Here is a 27,274-nt window from a genome sequence, read left to right as displayed (position 1 = left end):
CCGCAGCGGGCAGCGCCTCCAGCCCTGCGGCGCCGCAAGAGTCCCCGGGCCGGCGCCGCCTCGTCCCCGCCGCCCTCAGAGCCGCGGCGGCTGCCGCCGCCACCGTTCCCCGCAGCCGCCCCGGGAAGGAAGCTGGCGGAGACGAGCGGCCGCCGCGGCCGCCCCTTTGCGGATGAGGCTGGCGTCTCACCCCGGCCCCGCCGCGGGGGCGGCGCGGCAGGACCGCCGGCTCCCCGCAAGCGCCCCGATACGGGTGCGGAGCCGCCGCCGGGCGCGGCGGCCCTGGGGGCAGCCATTTTGCGGGCCGCGGCCCGGATGACATGTTGCGCGTCGTGCGTGCGGCCGCTCGGCGGCGGCAGCAGCGCCGCCCCCCGCGCCCGGCGCCTGCGCAACGCGCCCCGTGGCGGCCGAGCCGGGGCAGCCTGCTCAGCGCCGCGGCGACGGCGGCGGCCGGAGACAAAGCGCCCGGCTAATGAATGGGACGGTCCCGCCCGGCCCTTCCTTTTAACTCCTTCGGGCCCGGCCGGGTGGCGGCGGTGACCTCCGGCTTCCCCTGCGGCGGCCGCCCGGGGAGGTGAGTGGCACCGTTCCGGCACCGGGAGGGGGCCGGGGAGGGCGGTCCGGCTCGCGCTTCCCCGGCTCCCGCCGCCCCCCGCCGCCGCCGGGTCCCGCTTCAGCGGCGCCGGTGCCTGCGCGGCCGGGGGCCCCGCGCCCCGGGCCGGTGGCGCCCCGTCCCGCCTGGGAGCGCCCGCAGGACAGCGCCGCCAGGCCGGGGAGGGGGCGTGTGGCGGTGGGGCGGCGCAGGAAGCCGGGGACTAGGCCCGCGGTGCTGGCTCCATTGTCTGCGAGGCCCCGGGAGGGGGCCCGGCCGGCCCGGCGGGCGGGGGTCGCCGGTCCCCGGGGACTCGGCGCTGTCCCGGGCCGCCTGGCAGGCTCTGCCACCCCCCGCCCGGGGGGGAAAGGTGCCCGCCGAGCCGCTGGCCGCGCCCCGAGCCCGCCCGGCATTGTGCGCGGCGCGGGCCGGGCCGGGCCGGCGGGACCCGCCGGGGCTCCGCGCCAGCTCCCACCCGCCGGGGCCGCGCCGCCGGGAGGCCGCGGGAGCCGGGCCGGCGGCGGGAGCGGTGACCATGTGGCCGGTGCCATCCCGAGCTCAGACGGCCCGAGCGGCCCCAGGGTCGGAGAGCCCGCCGTCCCCCGCAGCGGGCGGCCGCGGCTCGGCGCGGGGAGCGGGCCGGGGCCGGCGGGCGGGCGGGCTCCCCGGGCGCAGGTTCTGCCGGGGCGCCGGGCCGGAGAGCCCAGGAAATCCTAAAAAGCGTTTCCTCCCGCGTACGCGGGGCGCCAGGGGGGCAGGCGCCCGCCAGCGGCGGCGGCCGCGGCGTAAACATCGCATCTCTCGTGTGGGGTGAAGCTCCCAGCCCCGTCCCCCTCGGGCAGAGCCGCTCAGGAGAGGTGCGCGTGAAGAACGGCAGAATTTAACTTCCATGTACTGCTGCTCTCGCGTTCTACCTTTGCTTAAATTTTGCTTAAAAGTGCCTTCTGTAACTTCTAGATCTGCACTGAGACAGCTGCTGGTGGTAGAGGCTGGCTGTGTTGCGATGCTTACTGGTTTTCAGAGGGTGCCTGATGCACTTTAAGTTGTCTGTGGCACGTGCAGTCTACTAAAAGTGTAAAAACATTCATTAACGAAAGGTGTAAGGCCTCGCTTGCATTAATGGCATTTCTAATCATCATTGCTAGGTTTAGTATTTGCTAGGTTTGGCTTTGCAGCGTAGGAAAAACTCTTTCCCCAATCCTTTTCCCTGCTGCTTAGGTTTTAGAAGCAGTCGTGTCTTGTTTCTGGTTGGTATCTGTGATAGATTTCAATAATTTAGTGTGAGCTGTCACGCTACGCCTATAATGCCAAGCAGGAAAAGTCTTTCAAGCCCCCATAACGCAAACATACTTCTCAGGCTTTCCTTACGTGTTGCCTGTATGGCCCACTGTGGATATGCACGCGTGTTGCTTTCAGGAGAGTAGAGCACAGTTCTAGCCTTCTAAAGGTTATCTTCAATAACACAGCATTTCACTTAAAGCACAGGTGTGCACCCTTGGGAGGATGTTTGTGGAGAACATATTGAGTGTAGTGAAGTCTGGGAGACTTTATCAACGATCTCCAAGATACCATATTGCTACTAGAAAGCCCATATTTGTGCAAATACTGGGCTGGGGCACTCTAGTTGTTATTTACTATGCAGATTAGTTTTGTGGAGAAAAAAAGTTGTACGTGTCTTCATTATATATTAAAAGCAGCCGAAGTTCTTTTGCAGACTCTTAGAAGTTTGAGTGCTGCCTGCTAGGTGCAAGACCAACAGGCAAGGTGGTGAAAGTTTTTATACGGTTGGATGTCTATCTGCTTTGCTACTTACAGTGCTGCTAGCATCTTCCAACTTTAACAGACGTTGAGGTATTTATTCCCTAAAAGTTCTCCAGGCAAATATAAGAATGGATTGAGAACAAGTAAAATGAAAGTAGAATGAAATAACCAAACTGAGCTCCTCAGAGAAAAGTTTTCTAAACATTTTGTGCTTTTGAATAACTGTAACTCTTTTACTGTTACTCTGTATAAAGCAAAATTGTGACAGGTGCAGCATCCTCAATGATAATGTGAAAGGCAAAGTATAGAATAGTGGAAGGCTAGGCAGATGATGAGTTTAGAGTAATGCTTATAGTCTTTCTTTTACCATGTCTGCTACAGCCTCTCTGTTTGGTGTGTCCACCTAATTCTGGCTCATCTTAAACCTAGACTGCAAACATCCTGAGCAAGAGCTGTGTTTGTAGAACAGCTAAAGTGTCATGGGTCACGGGTGGTTAGTGCAGAGGGGGTCTGCTTCGGTACACATAATGCATCGCTAATGCTCATAACAGGTCCTTTGGAAGTACAGGAAGGCAACTGAGTTTCACAGGTTCATTTAAAATTGTCTATCCATGTAAAGTAGAATATCCTCCTATCAAAGATGCTTAAGAACTAGATATTATAAAGTCCTGGCAAACTCTTAGGTAATAAAGAATAGTTACTGGTTTCTGTGGCCTTTGAGCCTGTTATCTTTCTTTCTCCTCTTGGAACTTGTTCTTTTCTAATTTTTAGAACCCTTAATACAATAACTTCTCAGATATTTTTTTTTGTGGCTCTACGAAAGTTTGTATTAAGGAATGCAGATAATGTATATCCCAATACCTTGCTGCATTTTAACACCACTCACAGTGAAGATTCTGTATGAGAGGATTCAGTAAATCCTGTCTTTGGAGGCTTACTTTTAATTTGTAGGAGTTTTCATCTTCAAAATGAGCATATTGTGCTATGGCGTTGCCACTGTAATGTATAGTCAATCTGCTTTATGCAAATAGGTGTGATAATGCGTGTATATTAGCCTAGGTTTAGACAGAAAGCAGAATTATAGATAGTTTATTTGGAGATTTTGCACAGTGTAGACCATGGCATTTAACTCATCATCATGACTGAATTTTATTTTTCTAAGTAGGGACAATCTAGGTGTTTTAGTGGTATTGACATAAATCAATGTAATTTACATAATGTTATCTGTTCTAGTGTACACTTTCAAAACAGGTTTCACAAAAAGGTGTTCTCTTGCATGTGGAAGATGTGCATTGTTTTCTGTACAACTGTGGCTGTTTATTCTGCATTCAGTACTGGCATCATTGGTATCTGTCAATTGACAACTATGGGTGTATTTGATTTCAGCCAATTAGTGAAAAAATTGACTAATTTCTGTGGCCTAAAGATAGCTTTCAAGTGAAATGTGGAGTTTAAAGCACATGCAACATGAAGTTAAAACGACTGAAGCTTTTATTGGTTTGTTTGGTTGTTTTTTTTCCCTGAAGCAGAGGAACTTCTGTCCTAAATTAGTGTGATACATACTTGAACCATGTTAGTATTGTTTTGTTTGTTTAGGGGGCGTGTGTGTGTGTTTGGTTGTGTTTTTTTGTGATGAGACAGGATAATATGATGCTCTGCTAGCGCAACAAACAGGGAAATAGTTTGATTTTTCAGGTCCTTTTTTTCATTCAGAACAAATTGTGAAGTGTTTTCTTTTCAACAGCATGTCAGCCTTTCTTACAACCTGTGTAAGACTGGATTTCATTGGATGTTGACATAAGAAATGTTATGATATTACCATGATCTTTATTTAAACTTGCAACCTGTGTGTTCTATTTAGCTATTACTGCGTACTTGCCTCCATCTCTCACCTCTTTCCCTTCCCCCTCTACTTTTAAATTTTTTTTGAGTCATATCTGCTAGCTTACATTCACTAGTGTCATACAGATAAATTTTTCACTTGGTGTGTTAGAGTAATTTTTGCACCGAGTGCTCAGATTTTCTGTACTTTTAATACAAAAGCCACTTCTGGATTTCAGTAGTCAATAGCTTGAAAATTACGACTGAAAATAGACTTGGTTTAACAGCTGTGACTTATTTTGGCAATACTCTTGTGCAATCCTTTGCAAAATGTATAGGAAAAGTATTTAAAATTACTAATATATTTGTCCCATATGACAATGATCAAAGAATTTGTACCAATATTGCCCCAGATAGGTTCATTTAAGTAGCATTTCAATAATTGCGCTGTTTACTTGCTGCTGTAATTCTGTATGCTATTTGATGAATCAGTGTTTGCCTCTAAAGAAAATAAGCTCAGATCCAGTTAAAATCATGACGACTTTGTTGTTCTTCTCACAAAAATGAGCAATCAAGAAAACGCAAACGTTAATGTGAAAAGAATTAAATGTTTGGCCTTGCTTGAAACTATTTTGTAGTCCTCTTGTAACAAGTGAAAGAATGGGAAAATGGGAATAGAAGGGTTGTGGGATTTTGGTGGTGTTTTTAAGAAATGGGGAAGGATAAAGTTGTTTGTACTGTATCTTGCCTGTAGTCTGATGGCTCTGGCGCTTGGAAGGAATGTGGGAGAGCCAGGTTCACTTCCCCGCTTTGCCTGAGGACCTGAATCCACATCTCGGGAGAGTTCCCGAACTGCTCCTGCTGAGCACCCTGCATCGGGTGGGTCTCTGTCTCCTTGGCTGACACCTTCCTCTTCGTATACCTTACTTAAAGGTTCGCTGTAGTAGTGACAGCAGAAGTGTCTCATCTTAGCAGTCAAATTAGCCAGCAGCACATCTTTGAGATGTTTTCGCTTGCTTAAGAGGAAGTATGGAATTATTTTTAAGTGAAAGTGTCAGTAAAAGGAGTTACATATAATTTATTTCGTAATGCACAGTAAGCCAGCAATCAGAACTTTCCACCCTGAGAGGTGGTCTCCTGCCAAGAGGAAAAAAAAAAGTTTGTGTGTAGATACATATATGTATAGATATCAATCACAGTCTCACAGTCTGAATGAGAGCAGTAAGCACCGACCGGTGGGGAGAGTGCTTTGCTGATTTAACCCCTGTTGGTGCTTGAGCCATACTAAGTTTAGAAAAGAAGACAAAACAGCATCCAGACCACTTTGGGTCATTTTTGACATTGCAGAGTTCAGCATTTTCTGCATTTGGATTTGGGGTCAAAGTTTACTTTCCGGATTTTCTAAGATAGCTAAAAAATTTCTTAGTTTGGCTGTTTTTTTTTTTTTTTTTTTTTTTTTTTTCTCAGTGTACTAGTGCAATGAAACAGCTGGGGCCTCTGCAGAATGACGCTTATGTCTGTATAATGGTCAGTGGGACTGAAGTTGCAAAACTCCAAAATATGTTCTGTGATAGACTGCTTTGGTTTGTTTTGTTGCTAAGTCAAAATATCTGACTTAATATGCACCACTCGCGATCGTTCCTTTCTCATACATGGGTAGTGATAATCTTGTGTTGATCCTGTGCTATTGCATGTTGATTAATATGCATGCGGGCGCAGTGTGTAAGCAGTATGTTCAGCTCATGAAGAGAAGGTGTAACAGGCTGCCAGATAAATCCTATAGTGCATTGAAAGGTGTCGGCAAGCTCCTTTTAAATCTTGCACATAGTGTAGACTTGGTTTCATTCATCATGAGATGTAGTCATCCCTGAGTATAAAAAAGAAAACGGACCAGTGCTGAGACAGGTACAAAAATTTGACTTTTAAATGTTTTTTTAGTACTAATCTTGGGGTGGAGGTGTGGTGTTTTGTTTTTTGTTTTTATTTTTTTTTTGCTTTGGAGCTCTAATGTTAAAAATGTCTTCCTTTTTCTTGATAATTATGAAGCCTAGGGATTTTGAAAAAAGGCAATAGCTAGAGATAGTCATAATAAGTGCAACTCCTGGAGCTGTCACCTAAAGAGAAACTTGAAATCCTGTGCCTTGCCACTGTGACAGTTTACATGACTAAAAAAAAAAAAATATATATATATTAAAAGGAATTACTTTCTTCTTTTCCTTAGATACAATCATCATCATTAAGTTTGAGTAGCAAGTATTTAACCTCACATGAAGCCACCTGCATGCAGTGGAACAGATGTGTAAGTTTTTCTGGGTTTTGTTTTGTTTGTTTTGTTTTTCTCAGTAAAGTAGTGGGCAGCTTGTTTGTTTTGGGTCTTGTATCGTTGTTATTATTAATTTAGAGTAAGCCAATGGATAAAGATAATGAATAATTGTGCATCTCTGCATTGACTTGTATGTAGCTTAATAATGTAGCAGGAAGTTTGTATGAGTGCCTGAGACTTAAAAATCTTTACAGCGTGACAATAATAGTAACTAGTTCATGATTTGTGTGGTAACAACTGGCATATATACATCCTTACCCTGCAGTCTACCCCTTAAAAAGGGGGAAAGTAACTTACATGCTACATTCATCCTATACTTAAATTTCACTCATTCAAATTTTCATGTCCTCACTGATGAAGCAAATTTTAATATTTTCTTCTGGAGTTTCTGTCTGAAACTTTTTTTTTTTCTTTGTATATTCAGTTTGAGCTGTTGGGTACAGATTTTTGAGAAGCCTGAGATTCCTGACTAAGATACAGTAGAAAAAGAATTGTTCATATGCGGATCAGCATTTATGTGTAGATTAACAATAGGCGTTATTCTTGCACAGTGTTTTGGAGCTTTCTGTTTATTTTTGGTCCCTTCCTCCCTCCCCACCCTGAATAAAGTAGTTCAACTTTTAAGCTACCTGTATTATTGGCTAAAGTACATGTTAGCAACAGAAGAACAAGATGTTTAAGATAGGTAAAATGTTGAGCTAGGAAGTCTTGGTGAGGTCAGAGCATCAAAGAAATCGTTAGGGTTGGAACGGACCTTTAAAGATCTATTGTTCTAGTCCAAGCCCCCTGCAGTGAGCAATGGCTTCTTCAACTAGATCAGGTTGCTCAGAGCCCCAGGCAACCTGACCTGATGTTTCCAGGGATGGGGCATCTTAACACCTCCCTGGGCAACCTGTCCCAGTGCTTCACCGCCTTTGTTGTAAAAAATGTCTTCCTTAAATGTAATCTGTCTACCCTTTTTTAGTTTAGAACCATTACCCCTTGTCCTATTGTAACAGGCCCTACTAAAAAGTCTGTCCCCATCTTTCTTATAAGCCCCCTTTAGATACTGGAAGGTGCTCTAAGGTGTCCCTAGAGCTGTCTTGTCTCCAGCCTGAACAACCCAACTCTCTCTGCCTTTCCTCATAAGACTTTGGCCTTTGTAGGAAAAGAAAAAGAAAAACATGATTCAGCTTCACTTTCTAAAGGAAAGTTTTCCTAGGTGACGGATATGGAAGGTGTGGGGGATTTTGTTACATACTAAATCTGCTTGTGGATCATTCTTCATCAGAGTCTAAGCGAAAATGAACTGCTAGTGTTTTCCAACTCTAGCACAGTCAAGGAGCAGGAAAGAGTAGTCATCGTCTGTTGCAGCAGCCTTTTGAGTCAGTTCTAGACTACCGTAAAGAAATCTGACAAAAGGGACAATGTTGCTTCTGACAGAATATCCGAAAGTTCACTCTCATGTATTTAATGCTGAATTTTAATATGCTCATCTCAGGGTCACTGTATGCTTTGCACTGTTTCATTATATGATGTCAAGCACTGTAGCATTTTATAGTTCTATTTAAAGTGCCTTACTAATGTGGCTCTCAAGGTTAAAAGCCTTCAATGAAAGTACCCATTTTAATACTACCTGTCTACTGAAAATGAGTATCTGGTCAACTATTTCTTGAATTATAATCCCAGATGAAATAACTTGTTGACTGCAAGTTAGTTGTTCTGATAGGTAATAAAATCTGTAGGTGATTAGTCTTAAAAAAATTAAATGCCAATGTGAGTTCCAACAGAAAAGTGTATACATTTTGTCACCTGTTTTTTTTTGTCATATTTAGATGTTTTATTGAAATTCAAGTTGTCCGCACTGTGGGATAGAGTTTAGATCGTTTTGGTCAGCCTAAAAAATGCATTTATAGAACATAATTTGAGTTCCATGAGACTTCATTTTATTAAGGTTTTATAGAACACAGTAATTTTTACATGTTTGTTTTGGGAAATGTAAAATATAAGGAATATATCGAATACATAATCTTTTTAAGTAATCTCATACGATTTTTCCTTTATGGCTTGGTAATTGAATACTGACTTTGTTTTTTCCTCTGTGTTTCAGCGTATCAATATGCAATATGTGATGTATTCAACAGTACAGATTTCACCATGCAGCATATTATGAACAAGTTACTGCATATTAGTTCCTGGAGTTTAGTAGTGCGGCCCAGAGAGCTAGCATTTTGCAAGTGTTCCTTTTGTCCATGATGCTTTCTTCATTTGTGATTAAGAAGGCATTCTTGGTGGAATGGGTGCTTGTATAGTGCTGGAGTCTCCTGAGATCAAAGTTGAGAATATTCTGCTGTTCAGATGTTCTCTTCCCTGTTAAAATTTTAAGTTTCAGTAGGTCAGAAATGTTATAGGTCAAAATACTTCAGCATCCACTGTAAGAATTAAAGTCTTCTAGTGCATATGCAATGCAGTAGCTTTTGTGTGCAGTTAAGGTGGTTGAAGAAACTCTAGTTCCTGATTAAAGGGATCTAGTAGTGTTAGATGTGCCGTCACAAGGTGGGAGAGGAAGGAGCAGTGTAGAAACTGTTACCTGTTTATAACTCCCACCCAACTATTGGCTCCCAGCTCTTGAGAGCTTTTCTTATCTAATATTTGGGTCTGCAAGTTCTTGCTAAAATGTGGCATAGATAATGGCAATCGTGTAATGTTTTCTGGTTTTACTCTGTAGTTCCCTTTCTTCTGCATTAAGGTGAAAACATGATATGCTAGTAACTGTGAAAGCATATCTACAGACAGGGGGGAAAAAAACCAAACAACCAAAAGACAACAGGGTAATAATCATTACATGAGAGACTTTCACTTGTTGTGACTTGTATTAGTAGCCACTGAGGCAGTAGGAAGAGTGGGTAAGCTTTCAGGGAGCTGAACAGTGTGCGGATGATGCTGTTAGCAGCATCTTTCCTTTTGACGCTGGGAAATGGAAGCAATTGAGGTTCCATTCTTCTTTTCCTTTCCTAACAATTTTGAGTTGTTTTCTGTGGCTTACTGCACTGTAGGGAGGCCATTATTAGAAAATACAGTGATGCTTATAAAGAGCAGGGAGATTCCTGATCCTTCTCCTTTCTCTAAATGTTTTTATTTATTTCCCTTTTCCATACCTCACAAAATACCAGGTTTATTAAAATAATTATGGCTTTTGTCTAATAATAGAAATCAAGCAAATGGGAAGAGCAAGGGCTGTCCTTTACCTGCTCTTGTACTAAAAATGTTGTGGATTGTGCATAGTTACACCCATGTAACATTATTCTGTAAAACTTATTTAAATTACAGGTTGCATTACATGAATGAAACCTCGTGAACTGCACTGGTTAGAATAAGTACTACAAACAGCTTTATTGTTCATTAAAATTCTTGTTGTATTTTTGGTTTTAGCTCCTCAAGTAAAACCTGATTTGCTGAGGTGTCTGTGGCAGTAGGATGGCTCTCCTATAAACCATTTATTTTGGGAGAAGACTGAGCTATTTCTTTGCCAGGGACAGGAGTGTCTCTTTTGGATTTCCTGCTAATGCTCAGGTGGAAACAATGTCGGCTCTTGTGGCTTGGTTGACAGTGTCAACAAGGTCTTTGCTGCAAAGTCTCACCTTGCCTTGAAGAAGCCAAAGATTACGTCCCTAAAAGAGGTTAAGAGGGGAAAAAACCCCTTGTCATAGAGGCTAGGGACAGGCTGGTTTACAAGTAAATAGGGAGTACTGTACACTGGTTTCTCTCTCCCTCTCCGTTGTTTTATGAATAGGAACGTTTATTTTGAGAGGGACAGAGCTGAGGTGATTGTGTTTTAAACTGGGGTATCAGGTGAAAATGTCAGGTGCTACGGACAGTTTACTTGGAAAATACTGAGTGACTTGAAAGGGGAATAAGAAGTTCACCCACGTCATGGGTATGATTGATTATGCCTGCATGTGATATGGAAGTTTGACTTTACACATAGTTACCAGGTTGTTTTGTTGCAGTTTTTGTGCTCATCAGCAAGGTGAAATGGAGTATTTCTGAACTCTATAAAATTATCCTGGATGGCATTGTGAATATTATTTTCTTTTATATTTAGCATATGTAGTATATTTAGTAAAGAGACGGTCTTTTCCTTGCTTCAAGTAAAATCTAGCCATATTTCTTCAAATTATTACTTAAGGAAGAAAGAAGAGACGTGGTACAGAGAAGAAACAGATTTGCAGTCATTTGCAGTTGAGGGTCTCTACTGACTTGAAATAAAGTTTTGTGACAAAAGAATGATTAAGCTTAGCTGTAAAAAAATCCCTATGAAGTATTTAAACTCCTGTTTATCCTCTTGAAAATATTTTTTGTCTTTTTGGCACTTTGAGCTGCATTTTCTTTCTAACTTGCCTTTATGTGCACAAGCATTCCAGAATACAAGTATATAATATAAGCGTAGTACTATGTCGTACAACACGTACAGATACGATGTATGTAAATCATGGACAACCTCTCCATGGCACAAGTGAAACTGTCCGAGGACATGTAACTAATTGGCATCAATATGGACACAGAACACTGTGAAGGATTTTTAAAACACACCTCTTCAGGCTTGATCTGGTTAATATCAAAATAGATACTATTGTACAACAGTCTTAGCAGTTCAGCAGATATCGTTCAGGTTTTTGGTTGTTTTTTTTTTAATTTTAGAAAAATTTTAGTTTAAACAGGTTAATATAATAGTACATTTTGTAAAGGACCCTGTTTAGGTTTTGTGAGATTTTTTTTTTTTCACTTTACTTACATGGATGTTTTCAGCAAGAGTTCTGAGAAGACTCTTCTCAGTACAGAATACGTGCTGTGCCTCTCCTAACTGCTTTTTCATTCTGCATCATCCTGCCCATTTAGCTTTGTAGCCCTCAGCTTCCGCCTTTACAGGTGGCTCATTTTTAACTGTTTGAAATCCTTAAAGTGATTAAGGTTTGACTCTTACCTGAGTTTAAAGATAGACATTTAAAAAACAAAAACAAAACAAAACCAAACCAGAACAAAAGTGTGTGTTTTCTAGTATATTGCAGGCTGGGAAGGTGGACTAGTCAGGAGAATCTTGTCTCCTAATCCTATCCCATTTCTTTTCGTCAGCTGTGGACTGCACAGGAGGAGGAAGAGTGTAATGGGCTAGGCAGAGGAGCTGATCCCTTGGGGAAAGGTGTCAGAGGAGGTTTGCTTGGAATTTTCTGGTGCTTTTCTGAAAGCAGACTACTGTTCTCTAGCAACATGGAGTAAATGTTTTTTGTCTTTTGTCTTTCGTTCTTTCTGAACTAAACTTAGGTGTTACTGTGGTTTTGGTTGTGTGCTGTTTCCTGTTCCATGATAATGCTGATGCATCTTCCCTACTCTAGTCTTTATCTGCATTTTACCCTTGTGTTATGTTACTGCAACCTTCATTCATCTCCCCGCAACCCAAAATTGTACAGTGTGAGAGATTAAAAGCAGCTTTGATGTGCTGCACTAAAAATGCTGTAAGCCAAACAATACGTTCTTCAACTGTTTAAAAAAAACCCTAAACTTTGTTCTTAATAAAACCATGTTATCTCTTGTAACATTGAGAACTGCAGCATCTTATTAGCATATAATTGTTTGTCAAAAATTGAGAATTATAAAAATATCAGAGTATAATCTGTAGCTTTCACTTGGAGCAACATTAAATGAAAGCGTAAGACTTCACAAAATCCTGCTTAAAGTTTTAATGAAATTATTACATAAATTACATTAGCATTTTAATAAATGACAGGCTGATCTGACATTTGTTAGGTATGAACAATAGCATAGAAACATATCCTGCAAGTATTGCTTCAGTAGTATCATACCAGATAATGAGAAAGCAACACTTCAGTATTTGAGACAGTTTGGATCTTGGACAAATGTTACAGTTTACTTACCATGACAGATCTGTTTTTTATGAGATCCCCCTTAGTAAAAGCTGAGACAAATGATTAGTATGTGTACACCCTGCTTGGTTTTCCTCTTTTTTTTCTTTCTTATTGTGTCCTGCTATGGAAAGTTAGCAAAGGATGTGTGAAGGAAGATAGCCCCATTTGAGATCTGGTGGTATGCAACAATTAAAGGCTTATCAGGTGGTTGTAGGTGTGAGTAGTGTTGTTTGTGTTGATACCTAATATTGTGTAAGGTGGTACATGCAACGCAGTGATATTTCTTTATTTTTTGTATAAAACTTGGGGGTGGCATTGTTTTGCCTAAGGTGTTTTTTTTGTTGTTGTTTTAGCTTTCCGTTTTTATTTTGCCCGCAAGATAAATGCTGTTTAAAATAATGTGGAATGGGGATTTCTGGGCTTTGTAGTGCTGCTTAAACCTAGGTGGTGGAGGATGGTGCTTCAAATAAACCTGCTTAATAAATTGTCAAATAAATTTTGAAGACTGATTTCTCAAGAAATAAGCTTGAGTTTTGACTCCCTACCCTGTATCAGACACCTGCTTTATTCTTAAACATGCTGAGCAGTCAGACTATCACTGAGGTCTGATGAAACATTTTGGTACCAGACATGTTTAGCAAATCCTGTTGGGTGCTAAACAGGGATGCCAGAACTAAATGTCAGCCAGCTGTGAATAATATGCATGATAACACAAACATCCCTATTTGTGTCAGACTCCAAAAATGATGAATATGAAATGTATAATATGTAAAAAGTATTATCTCAATCTTTCTAAGAAGTTCTGTGGTTGAGGATATACTGGTGTTAAGAACCAGATCCTCTCTTTTTTAAAAAAAAAAAAATAATTTTTTATATTATCTGACTTTGTTTCTGCTTTGTGTCTATTTAAAAGTATTTTTTAAAATTATGCTTATCTGGAAAACATACAGTTTCTCTTCAGTTTTGCCATTGTCATGAGTTTTTTACTCCTTTTACACATCAGCATAAGAGCCAGTGTAGTTTTCTGCAGTGCCAGCGTGCACGCTTTCTTCCATACACAGTGATGCAGGTGATTTAGGGTTTGAGATGGAGATGTTTGTTTAAAGCTGTAGCTTTTAGTTCTGAAATCTTTCCTGAGGTTTCAGGGAATGTCTGAAAATAATCAGTAAACAGAGTACCATAGACTTTTTTATGTTTACAGCAGCAAGAGGAGAAAACGGATGTACAGAATAAATCAGCTTTTGAGAGTAAGAGGCTAAGAGTTTGAGTTTGTGCAATGTTAGGTGTGTTCTGTGTGCAGGTTTGATTTTGAATTTGACACTGCCCCTTTAGTCTTAAGACTAAAACTGTCACTTTGAGCTGTGCTGTTGATTATCTTCCTGCATTATTATTAATTTAGTGGTGGGGTGAAAATAGAAGGTAGAGAGGAATCCAGAGGCTGCTAAGCCAAAAAAAATATAACTTGGCACTAGCAAATCTATTTTACTGCTTAATATAAGAGTCTGTGTTCACAGTAAAATTATTTGATGTTTTGGGAGACAGGAGGCAAGAAAGGGGGAATGGATATTTACATTTAGCTGCTAGTCCTTTTAGTCTTTTCAGTCTCTACTCTAGCTAAATTCCTGCATTTGTAATTAGGGTTGAGTACTCAAGAGCCCAACGATGATGGTTATGGCTGTAACACTCAGCAATCCACACCTTGGTTTTGCACTGTCGGGAATGACTGATTTAGGACCCAGCTTACACCAAGCACAGAATTTTACAGCAACGTGAAGAGGCATGAATGAGCTTTATACTTGGATAAATCGGACGTCTCTGTGTCGTGTCCTGACAAGTAGCATGAGCAGAGCAGGGAGCTCACATACCTTTCTTGGAGGGCTCTCATTCTTCCTGCCTTGTCTCCCAAACCTCTGAGCAAGTACCTTTGTCCCATTGCTTTCCAAAGTGTGTTTTTGTTTACCTCCTTACGGGTTACTCTGGATATGTTATTTTCTCTTTGTGACTTTTTTCCAGCTTCTCTTCTCCTCAGGGATGAGGGAGTTGAGGGCATCAGTTGCCCTGCAAGGATGCTGCCTTGTTTCTTCCAGCAGCTGAAGCCCAGCAGACAGAATAGAATGTCTTTGGGAGCGGCCTGGTTCCTGCCTCCCAGCCTGTTTGAGCTTCTGCGCATGGCATCCTGCTCGGCTGGCCACACATCCGTGAAATGCTCCAGCCTTGGAGGAAATAATCCTTCCCCACACCTTTCTTTTTTTTTTTTTTGTTGTTGTTCCCACTACCAACCCTAGTGTGGTAATGTTTACACAACCATCGAACTGTTCATGAATGTTCCCTATTTGTACACTAGGATTTTTCTAAATGTTCGCCTCACTCTAAAATGGAATTTTAAAAATAATTGTAAAAGCTTTAAGCCATGTAGTAAGATGGCCCTATAAAACTCATGGCAGAATAGATGGAACAAAAACAAAAGATGAAAGGTACGGCCCTCCTAATTGAGAAGGGATCACGGAGAAAGAAATTTAGACTTCTGCAAGACCAGTGGCTTGTGACAGAACAAGAGCTAAACCTAGGTATTATTTCTCAGCCAATATTCAGAAATGTTATATATTCATTACTTCCATATATCACTTTTTAAGATCTAAGTAGGAAAAAAAGCATAGTAAATCGTTAAAATGTTAAGTAAAATTACTTTCAGTTTCTAACATCAGAGGTTTTCTCACCAGTAGAAGAGAACACTAAACAAAAGTAATAGTTTCTGTCTTTTTTTTCTGTATATGCCCTTTTGGTTTTTTTTATTGACTTAGATATGATTTTGGTTATGTTGTTTCCCCTTCCATTAACATATGCTTCTCGGGGGTCTTTACTACTATTTTAATTGTTTACATATTTTCTGTTGAATACACAAATTCCTATAAACTTCAGCTCTTTCACATTAGATCAATAAAAACGTCTAATATTACTTGTCCTAATCGTTATATTCTGTTCCAGTATTCGGTTAGGGTGAAGACTATCCCTGTCAACAAGGAGCAATGTATGGTATTGGTGGTGCTGTTCCCACACTTGAATCCTTTGTGTCTGGATGGAGTATTTGGGGTTGTGTATACAAGAGGGTATTTTGCAAATTGGAGAGAATACCTTTGTAAAACCACAGGTTACTGGTTAATGGAAGATCTACCTTTCAGGTGACTGCAAAAGTAACAGAATAGTAAAGGTGGCTTTACCTTCCTCTTCTTTTTCTTTCCCATCAGTCTTCTACAAATCATACCTCCCATGAGGTCCAGAACAACTTGTTTCTTTTATTAAGCCTGACTTTCTGTACTTCGATCCCAATTGCTCTATTGCATCCACTAGTTCATGCTTGTACGTTTGTGCGGATTCTTTTGAGACTTGAGCTTAGGACCCACCTTGTTTCAGTGTTTGACTAACATGCTAATTTTGCAGTCTCTTCTAATACCGTGTTTTAATTGCTTGGTATCTTCTTCTTCCAAAGAACTTCTGTAGTTCTTTGTGGGTGAGCTAGTACTGGTATTTTATAACAGGAAATCTGTATAGAAAAAATGCCACTATTCTTAAATTTCCTTCTTCAAGGGATTTGTAACTGAAACGTGGTAAGGTTCATCTAGGTTATACATTTATAAGAATTTGTTCTGCTTATTTGTTACAGGTTTTTGGGTGCGTGTTTCAGGTTTTTTGGAGTTCTGATTTGTTTGGGTTTTTCTTTTTGTGGGTGTTTGCTTTTTATTTGGTTCTTTGTTAGCAAATATTCCTTACCTAGCCTAGTATCCATCCATTGAAGTGGAAGCTGATAATAATTTGTTAAAATTTATCCTCCTTATTGCTTTTATTGCTTGCTTTTAGAGATTTTCTTTTAATTGATGTTCTTAATGATGCTTGTACATTTTAAAAAAGTAAACAAGATTAGCGCTATTTATTCTAAAACTGACATCCATTTGTGCAAATTATTTTTAATGTGCTTTTGTGTACCTCCTACGCTCAAAATCTGTCACTGCTTTTGATTTTTTTTAAAACTAATAAACAGTTTTGCTTTCACTTTGTTTCCACATTTTGCATCTTTCTTGAAACATCTGCTTTTGCATTTTGCAGGTGTGTGTGTTTACAGTATATGTAATTGTATAAGTTAATTTTTTTGTTGTTTTAAAGTGGTCTTTCTAGACTATTTTCTGCACCAAGATTCTGTAACACGATCAACTCCATGATTATTGCCTGACTAGTCAACCTAAAATCTAAAATGGTTTAAAGCTTGCAGGCCACTATCTGCTTTACAAACAAATAATCTGCTCATGGTTCGGTTTTTTTACGTACTTTTTATACTTCACTGTATGTTAATGTATGTCTCTGCAATCCCAACACACCAGTGTTTCTCTGCACCAGTGTTTCTTTGGTTTGTTTTTGTTTTTTGGGGTTTTGGGTTTTTTTTGTGTGCTTGGGGTTTTTAACCCCCTTCCTTTAGCAGTGATTTCTTCTGGTCATGGCAGTCTGCTGTGGCACTCTGGATCAGTGACATTCTCCTGACATTACTTGTCAACCACCATACGCTTTCAATAATCCCATTTTGAATGGAAAATCCTATAAAATGTTTCTGCAGGCTTCTTACCATAGCAAACCACTGACTGTCTACAGTTGCTCAGGAGCTAATAGTCGAGAGTAGTACATTTGAGTAGATAATTGTTCTCTAGTTCCATTTATTTTCTTTTGAAGATTTTTGTTGCAAGGTGACTCTTAATTCTCTTTGTTTCCCTGCTTGTCTGTATCTAATTGAGGAGATCTCAAAGGCATAAATCATTTTCATTTTAAGCTGATTGCCTGTAGCCTTTTTTTCCTTTGAAAACGTTTTCCTTCTCCTTGAACATCCTGTTTGTTTAGCAGTAGTCCATAACTTCGAGTAGCTTGTGTCTAAGGGTAGATGAGCGATGTAAAAATGGTCATAAACAAATTCATACTTTGTTGTAGGTTACTGTAAAATTTTAGACGATGGAGTATTTTGTTTTGTTTTTAAAACAGCTTGACTCTTCTGTAGAGTTGGCATGGGAGGAGGGAGATGAAAAATATTCGTATTCCTATACCCTGAGCATTTGAGGACTATATTGTAAAGAAAATCAGGGTTGAACCCTCAACGGTGTTTGAAGGGAGGGAGCTTGACTTGATTTTACGGTATGATGTAGTAACACGCAAAGCAACAGAGATCATGCTTAGATGTTTGAAAGAAAACGGGGAGAAAAACCCCACTAACATGCAAAATCTTCTAAGGGGCATCCAGCTTTGGGGATTTCCCAGGAAGCGATCTAGCAGCCCTGACAAGTCCCCTTTGAGAGTCTCAGCTTTTCTGCATTTCTAGAAGGCAGCAACAAAGCCCAGAAAAATACGTATTATGTAGCCAGAGAGCTGTAACAGCCGTAAAGTGGGAAAGATATAATTAAAGTTTTCTTGTCTTAAACTCAAGCATAAGTACACTAAAATACTGTAAATGGCCGCAGTATATAAGCAGTCCATAACACTGCTAATAGCATAACCATCCTAACGGCATGAAAGCATTTTAAATCACGGCTGAGCATAAATACAGAAATAATACGTAGCTGCAAAGAGAGACCTATGTTTAATCGCGTCAATAGGGGACAGAAAAAACATGTGAATTGACAGTTCAAGTAGTAAAATCTGCAAGCAAAACCGAAGGATACAGAATAAAGTAGGAAGGATTTCTCACGGAACAAGAACAGTTTCTGGTCCTAAAGAACGGTAAATAACGTCAGGAGCAGATGAGGCTGCTTCCTACACCGTTTTTTGGTGGAGGAGATTAGGAGCATTAAAAACACCCAGGAGAAAGAGGGAAGAAGCCTTACCACTGCTTTTGCTGCTTCAGAGCCCAAATAGTTGCCTCTCCTCTTCCCCTCAAGTTGGCAAGTAGAACCAGCCAGGACCATAGCCATCAGGTTAACTGGGAGGTGTCAGCTGGGTGGTATTGTGTACTTAAAGCTAATTTAGCATAAGATGATTAGGGCCTAACTGTTTGAATGTGTAGTGGTAATGGCTGATAATGATTATGAACTTAACCATTGGCAATGTGTATTGTTAATGAATGTCAATCAATTTAAGTATCGTTATGAAGTTTGCTACTGGCCTCATTAATCAGGTTTCCAAATCTTCCCTGCGTGGCTACCTGAAGCTTAGCTGTGTTAAGCAATAATTGCTTATCCGGACAGGGACAAATGAAGCATCTCCATGGACTTTTCTGTTCAAAGCCGAGAATTAGGTTTTGCGTAATTGAAAAACGACAGGAATTGCAGGCCAGGGATGTGATTACCTGCTTTGAGGCAAAGAAATCATGCACGACTTCATCGGAACCCAATGCCAATGTATGCATGCTTTTTTTGCGTGAATCTAGCTAGGAATCTGTAATGTGCTTACTCTAACTAATTTATGTTCTGTACACTCTGCATGGAGTCACTTGCTTTTGAGCCTTTCCATCCTGTGATACTAAGTCACAACAGCTTACTATATATTCTTGCTTTTCCTGTTTGCAGTACAAGCTCCAAGTTCACATCAAAATAAAGATGAAAAAAACTTAGATTGGTTTCTTTTAAAAATGTTGATAATCTCTCGTCCCAAATGCACGTTTCCGTATCATCAATATGTGTGATGACTAGCCTGTATTTTATTCAGTTTTATACAGTGATGTTAATTTTAGTCTCTGCTGCCAGAGTTGTTCTGTGGAAACTACTGTGTAGTATGTTAAATTTAAGGTTTTCCTTTTTCTTCATGTTCCTCCCTTCGTGAGAACTGATGTCCTTTGTGCTTGACCCTTATATCTTTTGGTGTCTGAAAAAGGTTGGGTTTTTTTTTTTTTCCTGAGAAGGAAAGAGAAAGGCAGAGCACAAATACTAGAACTTTCACAGAAAGAAAATCAGTTACTGCTTTCCTCTTAGCATAAAATAGCTGCAGTAAGATCTGCAGATTTTTCCCTGCCCCTTCCCCTGCGCTGGGGGGGGGGGGAGTGGGGAGAAAGGCAAGTTATCACTTTGATAAGCTTTCCAGAAATCTGAAATCCACAGGAAAATAAGTGTTTCTGTAAACAGACCTCAGAGAAATATTAATTAAAATAGGTTACATAGCTAATATGACATTGGTCTTGATTCAGGGTGGGGGAGGCTTTGTGAATACAGTGTAGACTTTTTTAATGTGTCTTGTAGCTATGCTAATTCCACCCTTTGTCTACCGAAATACTTACTGTGCTTGAGTAGCATGAAAATTGTGTGAGAAGTTTTTAAAAGAACCAATTCAAATGTGTGTTTTGTCTTCAGCTGGGGAGAGACAGTCCCATGAAATCCAGTTCATTGGAGTGCGTAGTGTAGCATCACCTGTGTAGTCCGGAAAATGTTTATTGTCTTGAATGGAGGTACTAATAACTACATTGATGACATGAGAGTAAGTGAGAGAGGCTCTGGCAAAATTTAGAATTCTAATAGGACTGTAGTAAAGGGGGGTGGGGGGAAGTGGCTGACATGCAGACGGCTTGTTTGTGTGGGGCTGTTGAGGTGTCCTGGTTTTTGACCCTGTTGTTCCCTGTGACTTCTATGCAGCTATACTTAAAAAAAATCTACTCTTTGTACTGGAATTGGTGGTGGGAGAAATCTCTACTCACGAGAGAAATGAGCTATGAGTGTAAATGGGCTTTCTAGCATAACCCTTCGGTGTGTGAGGAACTTGAGCCGGCAGTGCCGCACGTTGGGCACCAGCGTGTACGTACAGCTGTACGTATCTTTGGTTCCGGGTGATGATGTTAGGCTCTTGGGAGACCTCAGTTTATGTATGGCATTTGCACAGCCCAGATATCCTGAATTAAGCATTTCAATTTTTAATCATGAAACTGTACAAGTAGCTTGTTTCTATAGTATGGTGTTGTCTGGGAGTGTTGTGGCATAAATATAACCATGATGGTCAGAGGAATAGAGATGAGCGTGACCATGCTGGACACCCTTACAGAGGTTTTCTCGTGAAATGTATTTTTAGACACTGCTGTCAGTAATGAAGGGCTCACATGTACAGGAGTATAACTTAACATTTGGTTTTAAGTACATATTTCTGTGCTAATATGATTAGATGTCTCCTTGTCTTCATATATATCTATAGATACCTATATAGTATATGTTTGTGTATATATGTGTGTATGTATGATCATGCAGTGGGTGAATTGGGATGAGGCATAGGTATGTCCAAGCAAATACAAAAGTGATGCTTGGACTCCAGATTTTGTTAAAGCTGAACTAGAGCTGCGTGTGGATATGTATTTGGCCACACAAATGTATTGAGTCTATGTTGGGTTTTTTTCTTTCTTTCAGTCATACGCTGAATTCTTTTCACTTTAAAGGAAAAAAACCCTCCAACCCTACAGAACATTTAGTGCATGTTTTCAGTTCATCTTTACTGTAGCTATTTAAAGTGGGTTAGTCAACTTTGTCTCCTGATTATTATTTGTTTTTGTAATTTCTAGATGGTGCAGAAGAGCCACAGTTGCCCAATCAAGATGAACAGAATGGCTTCCTTCAACAAGAAAATAGAACATTCATTTTTTAGGATTATGTCTACAACATGAAGCATTTAACAGTAGCTGTCTTTGAGAACATTCATCTATGACCTGAAATGTCCTGATCCTGGGGAAAAATGATATTCCATTAATTAAGTCTATAATTTTTAAATGCATTGTTATGACTAATCATATTTGCTTATGCACAACACAGATACAGAATTGATAAACCAGACTTTATTTTAACACATACGCACATTTGTGTTTGTGCATTCAGTATACAAGATACATCATTTTAATCAAATTTTAAATAATCTTTTAAATTATCTATATTTATTAATAAATGAAGACTTGGCAAGAAGAATTTGTCATCCATGGACGAGAGTAAAGCAGATTCCCCCAGAATGGATGGTAGTTTTGTACTGGGTAAAATCAATAACTTAAAAGCAGAGCCAGAGGAAGACGGCATTAACTGTACTCTAGAAAGAATGGATATAAAGACGGAACAAGATGATTTCAAACATGCGGACAGCAGTGATGAACAGGAAGACAAAGAAAAGAACTTCATTACGAACAACGCTGGCAAATATTTATCTACAGAAAACGAAGATGATTATGGATCTCTTTTTTCTCAGTATAGTAGTACGCTGTATGATGTAGCAATGGAAGCTGTGACACAGAGCCTCCTTTCTAGCAGAAACATAAGCTCCAGAAAAAAGTCACCTGCTTGGAACCATTTTTTTATATCTCCTAGAGATAGCACTAAAGCAATATGTATGTACTGTATGAAAGAATTCAGCAGGGGTAAAAATGAAAAGGACCTGAGTACAAGTTGTCTCATGAGACATGTGAGGAGAGCCCATCCTACTGTACTAATTCAAGAAAACGGAAGTATGCCAGGTATATCCTCCTTTTCTTCACCTACGTTGTTACTGCCACCTCAGCCCGCAGATGTTGGAGATCTGAGTTCCATGTTATCCCCCATAAAACTAGTCAAGAAAATGGCTTCTAAAATACCATCTCCAGATCGAATAATTGAAGAATCTGTTTCTATTGTTTCTACTGAAGAAATATCAGATCTTTCAGTTTCTGAAAAGTGCAACAAAGAAGAAGTCATTGTTGGGTCATCTCCACAGCTACCCAACAACCAGTATGATGACACTGTAGAGAATGTAGCAGAAAAAACTGTTGTAATTCCAAAGAGCACATCAGGTTCCAGAAGGAGATCTGCTGTCTGGAAGCACTTTTATTTGTCACCTCTAGATAATTCTAAAGCTGTTTGCATCCACTGCATGAATGAGTTCAGTAGAGGAAAAAATGGAAAAGACCTGGGAACGAGTTGTTTAATAAGACACATGTGGAGAGCCCATCGTTCCATTGTCCTGCAAGAGAATGGGGGTGGTACCAGCATACCACCTCTCTACACTGCACCTCCAACTCTGTTGCCTTCTTTACTGCCCTCAGATAGCGATCTGAATTCCATGTCGTCCTCTCCTGGAAAACTAATGAAAGAATCAGCTTCTGTTTCTTCTTCTCCAGACAGAATCTCTGAGGAGATCCATACTAATCTCTCTTCTGGAGATGCTCTAGTGGAAGACTCAATGCTGTCGTCATCTGAAGATATAGGCGAAGTCTCCTTTGTTTCGTCTCCTGAGAAACAGTGCGAGGGATTAGGTCCACTAATATTTGAACCTACGGCTGTGTTTCAGCAAAATAAAAGGATTATGAAAAGACTTAAATCGGAAGTTTGGCACCACTTTTCACTGTCACCTGCAGACAGCCTAAAAGCTGTATGTAGATACTGCAGTTGTATGATAAGTCGTGGCAAGAAAGGAGATGTGGGCACAAGCTGTTTGATGAGACATCTATACAGACGCCATCCTGATGTTATCGGAAACCAAAAGAGCTTTCTTGACGTGAGTCTGGCGAATTCTCCTTATGCCACTTTGGCTTCTGCAGAATGTTCATCCTCAAAATTGACTGACTTGCCTACAATGGTTACACATGATAATCAAATAATATTTCCTGTTAATAGTAAGAAGACCTCAAAACTGTGGAATCACTTTTCGATTTGTTCTGCAGACTCAACAAAAGTAGTATGTATGCACTGTGGACGTACAATAAGTAGGGGGAAAAAGCCAACAAATCTGGGCACAAGTTGCCTTCTAAGACATCTGCAGCGGTTCCATAACAACGTGTTGAAAACAGATGTCTCTGAGCCAGTATTATCCTCATCTACGGATAATCACATGCCACTGAGCACAGAATTAATAGGATCCTCAAATTTTGATGAAACCAATGACAAGTTTTGTGACTCTCACCCAGTTGCCAAAAAAATCACAAGTCTTGTAGCCGAAATGATTGCACTTGACCTTCAGCCATATTCTTTTGTAGACAACATTGGCTTTAACAGGCTGCTTGAATATCTGCAACCTCAATATTCTTTACCTTCTCCATCTTACTTTTCTAGGACAGCAATTCCAGATATGTATGATAATGTAAAACAAATAATTATTTCACATCTTAAAGAAGCTGAAAGTGGAGTGATCCATTTTACATCTGGAATATGGATGAGCAACCAAACACGAGAATATCTAACCCTGACAGCTCACTGGGTAACATTTGAGTCGTCATTTCGACCACAGTGTGAGGATTACCATTGTTCAGCACTGTTAAATGTATCACAGATTGATTGCGACTACAACGGAATCAGTATTCAAAAGCAGTTAGAGTACTGGTGGGAAACATGGATTACTTCTGTTGGCCTTCAGATTGGGATTACCGTTACTGATAATCAGAGTATAGAGAAAACTTTAAATGAAGGCGATCATTCAAGTGTACAATGTTTTAGTCACACTGTTAACGTCATTGTAAATGAGGCTATTAAAAGCCAGAGAATGGTTCAGAATTTGCTTAGTATCGCAAGAAAGATCTGTGAACGCGTCCATCGCTCAGCAAAAGCAAAAGAGAAGTTGGCTGAGTTGCAGAAAGAGTATGAGTTGCCTCAGCACCAGCTAATACAAGATGTTCCATCAAAGTGGAATACATCATTTCATATGCTTGAACGTCTTATTGAACAGAAAAGAGCAATCGATGAAATGTCGATAGAGTGCAGCTTTCGGGAGCTAATAAGTTGTGACCAGTGGGAAGTCATGCAGTCGGTGTGTCATGCTCTCAAACCTTTTGAAGCCGCAAGCAGGGAGATGAGTACACACATGTCTACTCTAAGCCAAGTGATTCCAATGATCCATATACTTAATAGGAAAATAGAAATGCTATTTGAGGAAACAATGGGCATAGATACTATGCTGAAATCTTTGAAAGAAGCTATGGTGAGTAGATTGTCCTCCACGCTTCATGATCCAAGGTACATTTTTGCTACGCTTCTGGATCCCCGATACAAAACATCCTTATTTACAGAAGAGGAGGCTGAACAATATAAACAAGACTTAATCAGGGAGCTGGAAATAATGAGTTCTACCTCACATGATGATAAACCTGTTTCCAATGGCTGTGATACAGGTTCACCATCTACAAATTCATATGGGGAAGATAATCTCTGGTCACTCATGGGTGACATGAAGAAAACAAAAGACCTGAAAGAGAGAGCAAAGTTACCGGAGGAAATGGTGCTTTCTTACCTGGAGGAAGAAGTGCTTGAGCATAACTGTGATCCTCTAACTTACTGGAACTTTAAGAAGTCATCTTGGCCAGTACTGTCAAAATTGGCTGTCAGGTTCTTGGGTTGTCCACCAAGCATTGTTCCTTCAGAGAGATTGTTCAATACATCCAATGAAAGCAACAACTTTAGTCAGTCAAGGTTAATGATTGAACACTTTGAAAAGCTTATCTTTTTGAAAGTGAATCTTCCTTTAATATACTTCCAGTATTGAAACTAATGAACAAACTGCTAGACTAAATCTATTGTTGCTCACTGGATATTAACTATCTATAACTCGGATTTTTAAATTGCTCCAGTAGGGGCCATGTATGACATCTAATCAGTGACTATAATTCCAAATTTTAGTTTCAATTTTTTTCAGCTTTCAATATGTCTACATGTGCCTTATTCATAGTACTTCAGGCCAGATATTGTATATATGTTTTTTAAAAGTTCACACTAGAGATAGCCTGTCTTGTCAAATTATACAAAATTATGTAGGTTTTAATCCATAATTGTAAATGAACTTTAAAAAAGCTCAGTCATTTGTTTTAATAGAATGGCAAAAAAAAAAAAAAAGATGTAAACAGTTCTATTCTGTAGTTTTTTATTCAATGACTATGTAAAAACCATAAACCAGGTACTGTATTTTAGTTGAACATTGCTTTAATTGCAACAAAACAGCTTTTGTAGTTGTCAAAAGAAAGCTGTACGTGGAAGATGGGGTTCCAGCCGTCTTTTTATCATGTGGTGTTTTTAACTGCAAGCCCTAAAGTACTTAAAGGATTAAGAAGAGTTATCAAGGAAGATGTGTTTACAGGAGACTATTGACTTAGTATCTGAAAATAAATCTTAAATTTGAGATGATATGGAATGTCAGTTACACAGCAATCGGTAGCAAAACCTCCCATTCTGGGTTCTCCTGTTCAGGTTTTACATTTTAACTAAACTACAGAAATATTCTGGGTATTTATAAAAGCTCTTTGGAAGTCTTATCAAAGTTTGTGAATTAATGCTTGTTATTTAATGCCATGTACAAAAAAAGGCAAGAAACTTACCACAAAGATTTTAATGTCATTCTAAAGCCTTTTCTAATCTTTAGTGCATCAAAACTATAAGGTTCCCTATTGTAAAAATTGAGCCCTTACTCATAACGTAATTTCAATTGTGTAGAGCAGCCTGTCTTTAAAGCTCCTAGTACAGAAATAACTGATCTTCTGATTTTTCAGTAATAGCCTTATGGATATGGTGCACTGCTTAGAATTTTATGTAGTAGGGTTGATTCTTAACTGTTGGTGTCCATCAGGCAAATGGGATATAGAGCCTTCAAAACTTCAAAGAAGATGGAAATAAATAGCCAGGATTTTTATTTGAAAGGAATGTTCTCCATGTTTTAACTCTGGAAAGGTTAATTTTCTCATTTCAGTTTTCATTGGATACTTTTTGGGAAACAAGTCATCATTTGCCTATGACCCTTTAGAAAAGTTGTAGCTTTGTTAAAATACTGTACCTATGCCTAATCTAATTTTGCATTTACTATGTTTTAGTGTATTTATAAATGGTGAACTCAGTTTCTGAAATTAAACATTTTATTTGCAATTTTCTAGTGGTAGTCAACACTGCCTTTTATTTTCAGATGGATTTAAGACAACCATTAAATAAAAAATAATTGATACAATTGTAATCATAAATATACCACAGAATGTGCTATGTGAAAAGATTGATTTTCTGTTTAGCTCTTTGGACTTAAGCCTGGATTCCAGTTCTTTTCATTTCACTCAAGCTATTCAACCTCAGGGAAATTTGTTGAATTCTTTCACAGGTGGCTTTAGCTTCCATGTGCCATTTCTCTGAACATTTTATTGTTTCAGGTATTTTATTTGTTATTCCATTAGTTATGTTTACACCTGTATTATTTAAGTAAATTATATAGTGTACTTGGGGAAAAAACTAATGCTGCATTTTGCCTCTAGTATTTTGAAAGGTAACCTTTAATTCCATCAACATCATGCTAGTCAGCAATTCTTTGTTCTTCTAGGGTTAAATGAGACCGGCACGTGTTTTTGCAGTAATAAAACAATTTGTTCTAGTTTATGTATAGTTGGAAGTAGGCGAGTTTGAAGCAGCTTATTGGGAAACATGTTTAAATGGTTACTGGTTAATTATTATCTCAATTTTTCCCTACATTTTAAATGTGAATATAACCTTGACCTTTGTAAAGGAGCTGTTTAATCTTTCCAAACCAGTAGAGGGGGAGGTAGAAGATGAAGACAATTTTTTCTTCTTCTCCCCCCCTCCCCCCCCCCCTTTTAAGCAAGTCATATAATTTTCACTTAAGGCTTGAATGTAAATACGGCCTTCAGCTTAAAGCGATGTAGAGCTACATGATACTAGGAGGAGTGCTGGCAGTGAACAGGTTTTCCTGAAAATCCCAGTCCTCTGGAAACAAGGATCTGGACTCCTCTGAAGACAGTCTTTACTGTTGCTCCTGTGTAACTCTCGTGTGGAAAGTTGAAGCAATGGCATTTTGTAGTCCCCAGCTTGCATCTTACTTACATGGATAGTTAATTGTATACTCGTGCTTTCTGTCAAAGCTTTTCCTGAGAGCATGAGAACTCGTCACTTTTTTAAAGTAAAAGTTTATCGGTTAGTCTGCGTTGTTTGTACCTGCCATTTC

The 27,274-nt window shown here is 40.0% G+C and overlaps 1 protein-coding gene across 5 annotated transcripts; it reads left to right on the top strand.

The window, feature by feature from the left end:
• Nucleotides 1–392: 392 nt before the first annotated feature.
• ZBED4 (zinc finger BED-type containing 4) lies at nucleotides 393–26,200 on the top strand. Of its 5 annotated transcripts, none has more exons than XM_040596311.1 (4): nucleotides 399–574; nucleotides 4,929–5,053; nucleotides 6,396–6,473; nucleotides 20,904–26,200. In XM_040596311.1, the coding sequence occupies exon 4, from the start codon at nucleotides 21,311–21,313 to the stop codon at nucleotides 24,827–24,829; it is 3,519 nt and encodes a 1,172-aa protein (XP_040452245.1). In that variant the 5' UTR covers nucleotides 399–574; nucleotides 4,929–5,053; nucleotides 6,396–6,473; nucleotides 20,904–21,310; the 3' UTR covers nucleotides 24,830–26,200. The 5 variants fall into 5 exon arrangements, with proteins under 5 accessions (XP_040452244.1, XP_040452245.1, XP_040452247.1 ...); XM_040596313.1 differs by lacking the exon at nucleotides 4,929–5,053 and adding an exon at nucleotides 1,550–1,689; XM_040596310.1 differs by lacking the exon at nucleotides 4,929–5,053 and having other exon boundaries at nucleotides 393–574.
• Nucleotides 26,201–27,274: the final 1,074 nt, after the last annotated feature.

The sequence above is a fragment of the Falco naumanni genome, chromosome 5 (assembly GCF_017639655.2).
Source record: "Falco naumanni isolate bFalNau1 chromosome 5, bFalNau1.pat, whole genome shotgun sequence".
NCBI lineage: Eukaryota > Metazoa > Chordata > Aves > Falconiformes > Falconidae > Falco > Falco naumanni.
Note: the sequence above shows the minus strand (reverse complement) of the source record. Positions and strands in the feature narration are given on the sequence as shown.

Coding starts and splice junctions, on each gene's coding strand:
- ZBED4 (XM_040596310.1), top strand. CDS start 21,311: ATGGACGAGAGTAAAGCAGATTCCCCCAGAATGGATGGTAGTTTTGTA.